This window comes from Seriola lalandi, unplaced genomic scaffold, assembly GCF_002814215.2.
Source record: "Seriola lalandi dorsalis isolate HSWRI2012SDOR001 ecotype SW California unplaced genomic scaffold, Sedor1 jcf7180002054873, whole genome shotgun sequence".
NCBI classification, from domain to species: Eukaryota; Metazoa; Chordata; class Actinopteri; order Carangiformes; family Carangidae; genus Seriola; species Seriola lalandi.
Window position 1 is genome coordinate 344,590 of NW_019525426.1, and position 12,495 is coordinate 357,084.

Sequence of the window (12,495 nt, forward strand, 5' to 3'; positions counted from 1 at the left end):
GCACAAAACCCATGTATTTCCAGTGACAAATAACAAGGGCTTGACATTAATTGTGAAATAACGAGAGCGGCGTTGCTGTTACAGAGACTCCCTGCCCTCTCACCCATGTTGACGGTGGAGAGGGCCGCACTGAAATTAGCTCCTGGTCAGGTGTACAACAAAGAGAGCCTGTTTGAGCGTTGTACACTGATGGTGGAACATGACGAGAGGTCAGAGGGAGGTTTCTTTTGCTCCGGTGGATTGACAGACGCCATAAACTGTTTTACAACACACAGGAGGCCTGACTATTACGCTACGCTGCTGTGATCTTCCAGGTTCTTTTGTCTAATCAGACAACAACATGGTAAACATGGAGATATATAAGAAGAAGAGTCTCAGAACATTTAGAAAAAAGGTATGAGATGAAGGTAGTGCGCTTGTTAAATCTGAAGATTCACAATGAAATAAAAAATACGTAAAATAAGTAAATGCCTCAGCTATTGTTGAAAATTTGCTTTACCGTGTATGTATAAATGTATAAAATGTATAAAAATTGTGTAAAATGTCCATTAAGCAGTGAATGCTCTTCATGGTACATTAGGATCCTGGCCCTACTGATATCCCCCAATAATGAGTGTGATTTAGTGATTTCACGCTTTGTTTGTCCTTCCTGGCCCGCCGCCCCTCTCTGGATCCCCCTCGTACACAGGTGTATTGGCTCAGTGTAATGAGATCATTACCAGCCTCGTCAGTAAACGTGTTTATTTGGCAAACGAAGCTGCCTGCTCCTTCTCTCTCTTGATCTGCATCCAAAGAGGCATTTAACTAAAATAAGCTCCGCAGTACAATTGGGCAAACAGAAGTCAATTCAGATCATTACAAGACCTGTGGGTAAACATGTCGAGTTCCCACAATCCCCTTTCGCCAGAGCTGAATTTGTACCTGAAGGAGCAACACAGATCATGAACACACTACATATCACCCCACCTCTGTGAATTACACGCCAGTTTTAACTGTAATGCCCAGCATAAAAATATGTTGTGTGTTATATCACTGGATGAATAAATATGTTAAGTCTGCGACTGTTAATTATACTGTTTAATTCTGTGCATCTCTCACTGGTTTAATTTGGTGCAATCAATTTGATTTATTCATAAGGATTCTTGGGACTTTGAGTTGGTAAAGTGTTTATAAATTAATAGATTTATTAAAAGTGATGTGAGGCACGAGCGAGCTGCAGTCCCTCTCCATCTGGTCCAGTGCACGGCACTGTCAATGATGTGTACACCACATTCTGCTAACAATCCAACATTTTTAGAAAAATCATTTTCTTTAGTATTATATGCCTTTATTATGAAGTTGACAGTAGAGTGACAACAGAAAATGAGGGGAGAGAGAAATTGGGAATGAAATGCAACAGAGCTTCCCAGCTGGACTTGAACCCAGGACGTTTCAGTTCATGGTCATTCTTAACCCCTAGGCCACCAGGACACCCTGACAATCCCACCCAGATATCAAAATTACAGTTCTATGACCCTACGCCTGTCAGCTATATATGAGGCAAAATGATCAATGACTCGTGTGTCCGAAACAAGCCACAACTAACAATTATTTTTATTACCGATTAATCTGCAGATCATTTTATAAATTAATCAATGAATGTTTAATAAATAATAAATTGTCAGAAAACAGTGAAAAATGCCTGTTATAATTCCCGTAAGACAAAGGTAATGTCTTCAGATATCCCAAACGTCTTCAGTTTAATATGATATAAAAGCAAATCGTCACATTGGAGAAGTTGAAACGAGGGAATCAGTTAATCAGCTGATCTTTTCAGCCCTGGTCGAGTCTGCCAGAGGACCTGTGGGGAGCAGACTGTGTGCTTATCTTTCAAAGAAAACTTAAAACACACCTTTTTAGCCTGGCTTTTATCTACTGTTGTCTACTGACACTTCCACTTTTACTGTTATTTCTATCTCCAATTTATTATTTTTATTATATCATGCTTTGTTTTATCATTTAAGTGTTTTTTATTTAAACTCATGTTCTTTTTATGTTAAGCACTTGGAGTCACATCTGATGTATGATTTGTGCTGTATAAATAAATTAAGTTTTAGTCAAAATATTAGTTCTCTGCGCTCTGTAATCTATTGAGTGTCTTTTACATATATAGAACATAGTAAATAAGTAAACAATGGAGTGATTTCAGATTCAGACTAACTCCTGACTGTCTCGTGATGAGCGCACCTGTACCTGCTGCTGCTGCTGTGTATTTCTTGTCCCAAGAAGTGAGCGACGACACCCCCCCCCATACACACACACACACACACACACACACACACACACACACTTTGTGACTTTTAAGATCCCCTCTAATTCCCCTCCATTAGTCCAAGAGGAGGGAGATGTCACCCCAAAAGTGGGATGTATGGTTAGTAATTACAGCCCAAGGTTGAGCTGTTCCAGGCCAGAGCACTGGAGTGGTTCTATTACCCCTCCCTGTCTCCTTCTGCCTCCTTCCTACCCCCTCAATGCTGTCTCACCCTCCATACAGCGCCTATCTAGTACCCACCCACCCCCCCCACCCCCCCTTCTCTTCCTCTGACCCTCTGTGTCAACCTCCAACTCCCTACACAATCTCTCATCATGGCCTCACACCACACTGGTCACCCCATGCTCCTCCTGCAGCCAGACTTAACCCGACTACCTCACACACACACGCACGCGCACACACACACGCACGCTGACACCAGTAAACTTGATAAACACACACACACACACCACACCAAATCACACAAATGCACAAAGATAAACACAGATCCCAGAAGCCTGCTCATGCACACATATATCCTGAGCATTAGAGCTATTTTCATCACTGTCATCAAAATCCACCCCATCATGTAACTTTCATCCCCTCATCATCTGCAGACTGTAAACTCGATAGGTCTATAAACTACTTGACTACACACAATAACCCAGTAACCTTTCATTTTATTTTACCTACAGCCTTTGAGCACATATATGTATTCCATCTTTTCTCTCTAACCACTTCAGTTCTATTATATTAGAGCTGTAATCATTATTGAACCCTTCTGGCCTCCAGCATAATACTCTTTGCATATTACACCAGTTTGGGTCTGCATAGCAAATTTCATCCAAGGTTAATAAAGTTGAATAATTTGACTAACCAACCATAACTGGTTCTCATTACGTAGCCAATAAACACATTCATCAGAGAGGACATGAAATGCCAGTTGAAAAAAAATAAAACTCTCCTTCGATTTCCTCGGTGGCCAAGTTCACAAGCTGACACCGAGCAGGACACGGGCCGGCCATTCTCCTCAGCGGACACACACACACACACAAAATAATATTAGACCTCTGAATATAAACACAGATGCATTCTGGATGTCATTTAAACCACACGCAGCCACTCAGAGATGCTCAGAGACACACACACGCCGAGACACAGGCACCGCATGCCACCCTCACCAGGAACATCTTTTTATCCATCTAATTCCTCCCACTATGAATAATGCATTTCCCTCCTTACCGAGGCTCGGGTTTAACGCATCGCTGCGCGGGTCTTTAAGGGGGTCCTTATTCATAAACAGCAGTGCAGTAAATACCAGAGCTTTGCAGCCAATTTAATGGCAGTTATGCTTAACAAATCTGCCTCAATCTAATGATCAGCCACAAAGCTAGGCTATGGGTTTAATCTGCACACAGAGGCTCCCCCAGCTCTGCGACTCACTGAATATGCTTAGGGATCTCTCCATCCAGAGAGAGAAGAGCACCGGCCTGACACTTAATCCTCCCAACACAACACTGGGATCAACACAAACATAGAACAATGTTAGTCTTTCATGAATAAGAATAACATTCAAAGTCCTAAAACACTGCAGAGACGATGCATAGAGATACTAAAACATTATGAAGCGCTCCTTTCCAAATCCTTGCTATTCCCCGTCTGGGCCGCCTGAGTCTTTTCTGCTTCTTATTCCAGCATTGACCCTGCACCTAAACAACAATACCATGTGGAATTCAGTGCATGCATTTAGATTGAGTAGAGCCTTGCAACTGCAGGTATTGCTCTACAACCAACCACTGTACAGAAAGGCCAAAAACATTCAGATCAAACATGTCAACATAAAGAAGAATAAACACTGAAAATGTAGAATAATATATGTACACTTTAAAAAGTTGTGACTGATAATACTAAATACACAGTACTACTATATTTCTGAATGCCTGTCTAGAAATAGAAAAAACAGTTATCAACAAAAGTAAAATGACACCTAAACATGTTTCATATGTCAGACATACAGTACTGGGATTAAAATAGCACATGGAAGACAGTTGGATACATTTTCAACTGTCTTCCATGTGTATTTGAGTGAGACAGAGGGTCAATATGTTATTTCTGTCCACTATCAAACATACATTGTGCTGACAGCACGGCACCTGCTGTAAGAGCCTGCTCAGGTAAGGAGACACATATATGTAGTTATGTACAGTTCCCAAAAGAGCTGTCACAGGGCAGAGGTGACTGCATGTGTCAAGAGAATACAAATATAGTCTTGCCTCAACAACAGATTATTTAGGAAAGGGCTGAGGATTCAAGATCAGCGTGAAAAAAAACAAAACAACAAAAATGTCTGATTTTTTTTTTTCAACTTTGTGCACTATTTTGAGAAAGAAAGCGTTTTGTCCGTGGACTCAGCAGGGGCCAGAGATATGATGACAGTGGCCCTTTAAGGACAACTGTTCCATGGACCCCTGGCCAGTAAATAACCTGAGAGTTAGTTGATAGGAGGGGAATTAGAGCCTGAGCAGGAGTGTGTAATAGGGATGGATAGGAGGCTCAGGCCTGGGTCACAGCCACTTAGGAATCAATGCAGAGGTACAGGTGCACAACCACAGGTCTATAAGAGTAAGAAAACCTTTAAAGAGAGGGGGGAGAGGGTGAGAGAGGGAGAAATAGGGTGAAAACAAACTGCGATCATTTATTTCCATTATCACAATTAAAAACAGCATTCAGGTTGGTACTGGTTTTTAATTTACAAAAGAAAGCAGAGAGAGGAAGACTAATGTTGTGAACTGAGAGCAGCAATCACATCGGCAAGACAAACCACATTACTGTCCCGCCTCCAAGCACTGCTGCAATGGAGCTTCAAGGCTGGTCACAAAACCAGAGACTATGACATTTCATGCATAAATAAACTCATATATGTGCTTTTCATGTTCGTGTGCATTAAGAACTAAATTAAAGAGCTGAAATGTAAATTTGCTAATTAAATAATATCCCACCATTACTAATAAAAATGTCACATTTCCTGTGGAGGAAATAAGCACTGAAGAAAATGGAAATAGCCTTGACACTTGGATTAAAACACTATTGATGTCATTAAAATGCTAAGTGGGTCCAACCAATTGGCATAACCACATTTCACTAGAGGAATGTCAAAGGAGCACACCAGCAGTAGCAATTACTATTAGAATACTATTAATTATGGCTGATGCATATTTAATATGTGGTAGAGTAAAACAAAGGTTATGTTAATATGGGTTTATTAAGCATTCACATAGTATTAAAATGTCTGTGTGTTGTAACTGGTTCATGCATTCTTTTGAGAAAAGCTTTTTTTTCAGATGAACAAATTTTCATTTACTAAACACATCACAACAAATGTTAAATGTGGATTATCTTTTTCACTATATTTTTTTTTAACTAAGGCAAAAACAGGCCCATGTGAGGCAGTTAATATGGGAACGTTTTCAACCCTAAATAGCAACAACATCGTGGACCTCCTGTGCCCTCTTGTGGTTGAAATTATTTACATTTTCTGCATTCTCCCTCTTCAATTATTGCTTGCCACCTTTTTATCAAAAGGCCACATAAATTTGTTTTATTTAAGAATCCAGCAGTCTTTTAGAGCATCCCACAGACTGTCTAATGATGTTGACAGCTCACTTTTTCCATTCTCATAAGTTCTTTAACATAATGATGGACTTTTAGTAACCTGCAGAAAATACTTTTAAACCAGTACGTCTTTAATCATTTCAAAATGAATACATGACTTCCTTAGAATAGATGTTTTTTTTTTTTTTGCATGCTTTGCGTCATTATCCTGCGGGATAATTTATTTCAAATTACAGATTTTACATATGCTGATTTTACACAAATGTAAGCCAGAAGGAATAGCTGTAGTTTTTCCAATACAAGTCACCAACTCCAAAATAGGTCAAATGTTACAACAACTCAATTATTTCCAGCTGGACTTGAGGGTTTATGTACACCTCACACAGTGATCTCTACACAAGCTCTCCATCTGCAGCCACAGAGGTCAAGTTTGTTTCACTGGAAAGACTTAAATTGACACAATTATATTTTGGTATTTGACCCACGCTACACTTTAAAGATTTGTTTAAGCCATTATTGTCCCCATTTATTTATCTCTGTTTTTTACCATAAGCTTGTGGTATTTTGATTATTTGTTTCCTGGGTACAGACAGTAATTGTTTTATGTTTATGGATGTTCCATGATTTTGCAGTGATTGTTATTTGGTTTATTTGTGTCATTTTCAACTGCATAAATGAACTTCCTCAAAGAAAAGACAGTAATAGCAGTTCAGTTGAGAAGTTATATTTGTTATCAATACACCTAAACAATCCACACTGTTCACTGTATAATAATGTATATATGTCGAGATGAAGATCAAGGCCAGGAATGCGTTTAAGTTCACAAGCTTCTTTGTTCAGTGAAGGTCTCCAGGCTGCTGTTAATCTATGTACTACAGTGCTGCTTTGCAACATCTCATAATATACACACACAACAATTACACTGCTGTGGCTTTCCTGGGGACAAAGGATTTGAATATAAAGACAATTAACGATTTTATGTTTATTTTATTTCCCTCATGCTGTCATTATCTATCCCGAACAAAGCAGCAAGTCTGAACAAATGGCCACTATTTGTGCTAATTTAAACTAAAGGAAAGAGGAAATACATTTGTTTCCAAATCATTATATAGTGAGCCATGCATTTGCTGGGTACGAATGGACACCATTCATTACAGTTAACAATGACATCCAATTCAGCCCAGCTAATGAACTTCAATACAATCATGTTCGGTATTAAGGAGTGATTTGTTGAGTCTAAGTGTATCATTTTGGAGGCTAATGCTGATGAATGTCTGGCTGTGGAGGGATGGGTACTTGCAGGGAGCGGAGATGCTCTTGTCAGACGCTTATCTACCACAAAGTGATACTACATCACCACCTAGTGGTGTTATTATAGAAACACACTTTAGTCCATGATTTCTACCATAGCCATAACAAAACATTATTGAACTGGGAAAACACATAAGGATTTAATGAAACTCACCAACACCCGAGTTGCCCCCAGTAATGAGGACAACCTTGTCAGAGAGGTCACGACCTTGCAGGATCTCTAGAGCAGCAGTGTTTCCATCATACCGTTTTGGTTTCACCATCACATCCTCTACTGTAAACGCCTGGCGTGGGTCAAAGTATGTGGTCCGCTTGTTAATGTGACTGAAAATGAAATAGGGAATAGGATGTTATAATAGAAACATAATTCCAGGATTGCACCATCTAACAAATCCCATGGAGCCAAAATAAACACATTTGCTTCCTTTGTTAAGCAATCAAAGGTTCAGTTATCTACTTACTCGACATAAATTATCTGCCCTTTTTCATCTGTTTCTTGCTCCCAACCATAAGGTAAATCTGTGGGAAAAGACAGACATCATTTGTTTTAACAGCCAGAATTAATATCTTTGCCACATGGATGAAAGTTATGTTCACAAAAAAAAAATGATGTTGTACTTTCCCAAACAACTTCAAGACAATCAAGAAGCAAGGCATTTAACAACTTTCCAATCCCCTGACTATAATCCTAAAGTTACATATAAGATAAGGTAATTATATGTATAATTCATACACTGAATTCTGTGGTGAAACTGATTTATAAGGAGCCTGTATCTTGCTGTGGTTAGAAAAAAAACATCTCTGCCCTGCATATGTGTTTAGCCCTGAAAGACACAGAAATACGTGTAAGAAACTAAAAGCAAACCTCCAGCACAACGCTTTTTCTTTCCCGTCTTGGGGTGTTCCCACTGTGTCTTCATCTCATCGTGGCTGTTGATACACAGAGACAAAAGAAGAGTTTATATCAAGTGGCCTTGGTTTTTACTCTACTCCATTTATCCGTTTATCTATATATTGAGGACAATGCATATTGATCAACATCAATGTAATGTTAATGTGGAAGATTTTGACAAAAGGCTCATGTTCATCAGCAGTCTCTTGGTTGGTTGGTGTTATACATAAAAAACGAACAGGCAAGAAAAAAGACTGCAAAAACAATGCAACTCAACCAAATACTAAGGACACATGACACATATTCATAAAAGAAAACAAATAGACACACAAGACAACCAATATAAACATCACATAGGCCTGTGACATGCAAACCAACCTGAAATATGTCTAACAAATCAATCATATCTATCTATCTATCAGTGGTAGACACTGATGTAAAGAGTAAGATGAACACAGTTGTTTCTCCAATAACCAAAATTCCACATTTTCCAGATAAGGTACTGGTTTGTGTATTCTTCCCATGTCACCACAAGCAAGCGGATGCACTGTCCTATCACTGCATCTCATTTCACGATCACACACCTACTGCACGCCACCTCAACTACTCGCGATAGCGGAGCCACAGTCTTATCGAGACATTTCACATTAAATAGCTGCCGAGCACCAGTGCGCACAAAACCTACCGTAACATGAGCTCTGTGGACTTTTCATGCTGTCGGTTCAGATATATGAGTTTATCTAAACTGGTGTTGCTAACAAGCTGTTAGCCACAGACCGATATGATCCTTTGGTTAAAACTAAACTCCATATACTGACACTGGTTAGCATACATACACTGAACGTTACTAGAGGGATTACACTTACTTTGCATAGTAGACCCATCCATCTTTCGTAGATCTTTCTTCCCACCCAGGCGGTAACTCGTCCTCACTGTCTGTATCGTCCATACCTGCGTATTTTAAAGCTGCCATTGCTCAAGTTTTTTTGCGTAAACGTTGGAGCCACAAACACAAACCAGTGAGTAATATCTGCTCTGAAGAATGAATGCAACTGTCAGAGTAGCAACACAGCCTTCCCCGGCACTTCCGTAACAACACAGTGACGATTGTCGAACTGCCTTTTGGGTAATTGAGGCTCGAGAAACGTGCGGCGGGGCCACCAGGAAATACATCCATGGTGTCACTCATATGTGTCACTTCAGCAGTGTCGTTTTTGTGTTTGTTTGTTTGTTTGTTTGTTTGTTTGTTTTTTGTTTGTTTTTTGTTGGGGGGGTAAATATTTAAACATTCGTTATCGTTTAACAATATTGTCTTATTGGTGTCAGAAGAGGTGAAAAAAAATAATAATAATAATTAAACCAATCTTCAAAGCAGATAAATGTGCCATATAGAAATCCACGGGACCAAAGACAGTCTGAAGTGAACTCTAAGCCCTGAGGAAGGTGCACATGAGGGCAGTGATGAGGTGTCTCTCCTAGGCCCAGGTATCAATAAGTTGCCACCACTCAAGGTCAATGCACACACAACACCCTCCTACATCGTTCAGGTCTGTGGGATTTCACCTAAGTCTGCTGTAAAATCAAGTCTTGCCTGCTCACAATGCCAACTACTCGTCTACTACAATGTCATGTACTCGTGGCTGTACCTGTCTTAGGTCGTCCCGAGGTTCAGCAAGCGGATCTTACCCGTCATAGGTTGAACATTCTTCCATACTCAACCCTTTTGCGTTTCAAACTATTACTGACTTTGTAAGATGAAAGGCTTTTGTAGAACAGGTCAGAGCTAAATCAAACTACAAGTTGAAGTTTAGTGGTGATGTTAAAGTCATATGACTCTGGTGTTGTTAGTTTACAGCCTGGCGTTAGCGTTTTACCTCTGGTGATTGTATTTAGGATTAAAAAACCTCTCTGAACCTTAAACAATATGTAAACAAAACCATGTGAGCAGTTTGGAAGGAAAACTCAAACATCTTCACCATGACACAGGGAAACATTTGTTCTTTAACAATGCACTTTATAATGTAATAATATAATGTAAAGTGTAAATCTGCAGTAGTAACTAACCTCAGTATCAAACCCACATATACTGATCAAAGCCATGTTCCCACAAGTGTTTTTTGTTAGTCATGTGATTAACATTAATTAATTTGCTTATTAATTGGCTTAATGTCAAATATGCATTATAAAATAGACTTAACAGAGACTGTGTGTGTCGCCTGTGCATGCTTCTATGGAAGTGTGTGAAAGTGTGAGTGTGAGTTTCTTACTGTTGAGTGAGATGCCCGTGGCACTGACGACTCGGGTTCTCTGGCTGTTGATCAACCACATGTACAGTCTGGAGATCCAGCTCATCTTTGGAGTCTCCTCCTCCTCCTCTTCTCTCTCTCCTCCTCCTCCGTCTTCTGTCTCTCTTTCTCCTCCTTCTTTCTCTCATCCCTCTCCTCTTTAGTCTCCCAGGCGACAAAAGGCCGATCATATTTACCAGATGTTACCTCGGCCCTTTGTCTGATAGGACCTTCGTCATCCTCACAGTTGTATAGGGGTTGTATAGGGGACACTGAGAAGCCGAAGGGCCAGGATCCTGCCAGGTGGAATCAGGCGAGGTATCGGCATCATCTGCCAGATACCAGATCTCACAGCTCTTCGGCTACACTTCCTTCTTTTAAAGGAGCACAAATCTCCAAGAGACCAGGGTCTCGTAAACGATAGTTGAACAGAACAGGATATTGTAATACTCTCACTAACCAACGACGAAAAACTGCAGACACAAACACACACAACACAAACATGCTCTGCAGGTTCTTCAATTAAACTTTCTTACTCAACCAAAGTGAACTGAGAAGCATTTCTTCCATCAATACTTGACATGACTCTGTACATGATAAACACTTAAAATACAATAATGTCATTTCAAGTTCATATCGAGTACTAAAAATAAGTTGGAAAATTATTATATCCACAACTGAGTATTGCTGTTACTGGTGCAACAGATGGTACTGAACTTGCACTGCTGCCAAATGTTGTTACAGTAATACTACTAATAATACTCATAATTGTAATTATGATAATAATAAAAGCACTATTGGTGTTAATAATCTCACAATTAGTTAATTAAGAGAAGATTTTTCAGTAACATGATATGATATTATTTGTCATCAGCCAACAACATGCAGGAAAAACACAAAATTAAAATAAAAAAAAGAATCATACTTAGTCAAATAAACATTAAATAATCTTTGTGTTTTATTTTATTTTATGTAAGAGAATCTGCACAGTGTCACAAGTGAAAGGACTAGAAACCGTTCGGTCGATGTGAATTTTGCTCTTGTTCAAAAAAAAAGGATTAAATTCAGTCCAGTTTGCACAAATGCAACAGAGGCCACAAGTAAAGCAAAGTTTACAAGTGGAAACTGCGTTTTGCACGTCATTTTACATCTTCTGATTACAGCTTGTTTGCAAACACAGCTTGTTGTTTGCAATGTAACTAATGAAAAAAGTAATTTACTCAACTGATAAACACAGGGAAAGTAAATGTTCTTATTCTTGAACACAATACAGTTCTATTAAACAGATAAATTCAAGTTAAAACAAAAACATTTGGGTCCCAGCTAAATAATGGTCTTACCTTTTCAATGGTTGGTGTGGGAATGAGGTCAGGACTGTGTCCACCTGTATCTCTGCACTTGTTCCATTGTGATGTCACAACCGGCAGAACTGCAGCAGGTTCTAGTTCTGCTGCTCTGTTCTCCTGCAGCGTTCTATTGGTGACACACATTCCTCTGTACAAAGGTCACGTGTTCAAAACCATAGACTGTATATAAAAACAAGGCACCAAAAGAAGCAGATGAAAATGTTCCCCTTTAGTCACTGTCTCTTTTTTGTGTACTTTATTATGTGACATTTTGATATGTGTTTTCTAGCCACAGCCACACATGGTAATAATATTACAGCCCAACACAGGTTATTTTCATTTGCAGTCATCCACACCTACACAATTAATATCACACAGTTTGTTTGCTTTTGAATCTGTTTATTTGCTTTTAATCACATTGTTTTATATGAAGTGCACAAATTCTAACACTGTACACTTTGTGTCTTTGTATTTGAGTTACTGTGGTTGTCCCTTCTTGGTGGAGTGAAAGGTGTGGCTCCCTCTTCTTCTTCGTTTTTATGGCAAATTGCAACCATATGGAGCATTATCGCCACCTACTGCAGAATTATAGAATCCTTATATCCTTGTTATTAAAAATCCCACTCTTTCACCAATAACTCCTGTTTCATCATTGCCCATAGCAAAGATAAATAATGAAGTTAATTATGAGTTCAAAGCTGCTTCAGTTTCAGGGTCCTGGTATTATGCATGCTGGCTCACTGTCACTGAGTCCTGGAT

The 12,495-nt window shown here is 39.3% G+C and overlaps 1 protein-coding gene across 1 annotated transcript in view; it reads right to left on the bottom strand.

The window, feature by feature from the left end:
* Positions 1-9,188, bottom strand: part of wwox (WW domain containing oxidoreductase) — a 131,454-nt gene extending 122,266 nt beyond the window's left edge. The window contains exons 1-4 of the mRNA XM_023428331.2: positions 8,972-9,188; positions 8,079-8,143; positions 7,675-7,732; positions 7,368-7,537 (exon numbers count right to left, since the gene is read on the bottom strand). Coding sequence (XP_023284099.1) covers positions 7,368-7,537; positions 7,675-7,732; positions 8,079-8,143; positions 8,972-9,078 — 400 coding nt within the window. The 5' untranslated portion in view covers positions 9,079-9,188. The remainder of the gene's footprint in view (positions 1-7,367; positions 7,538-7,674; positions 7,733-8,078; positions 8,144-8,971) is intronic.
* Positions 9,189-12,495: the final 3,307 nt, after the last annotated feature.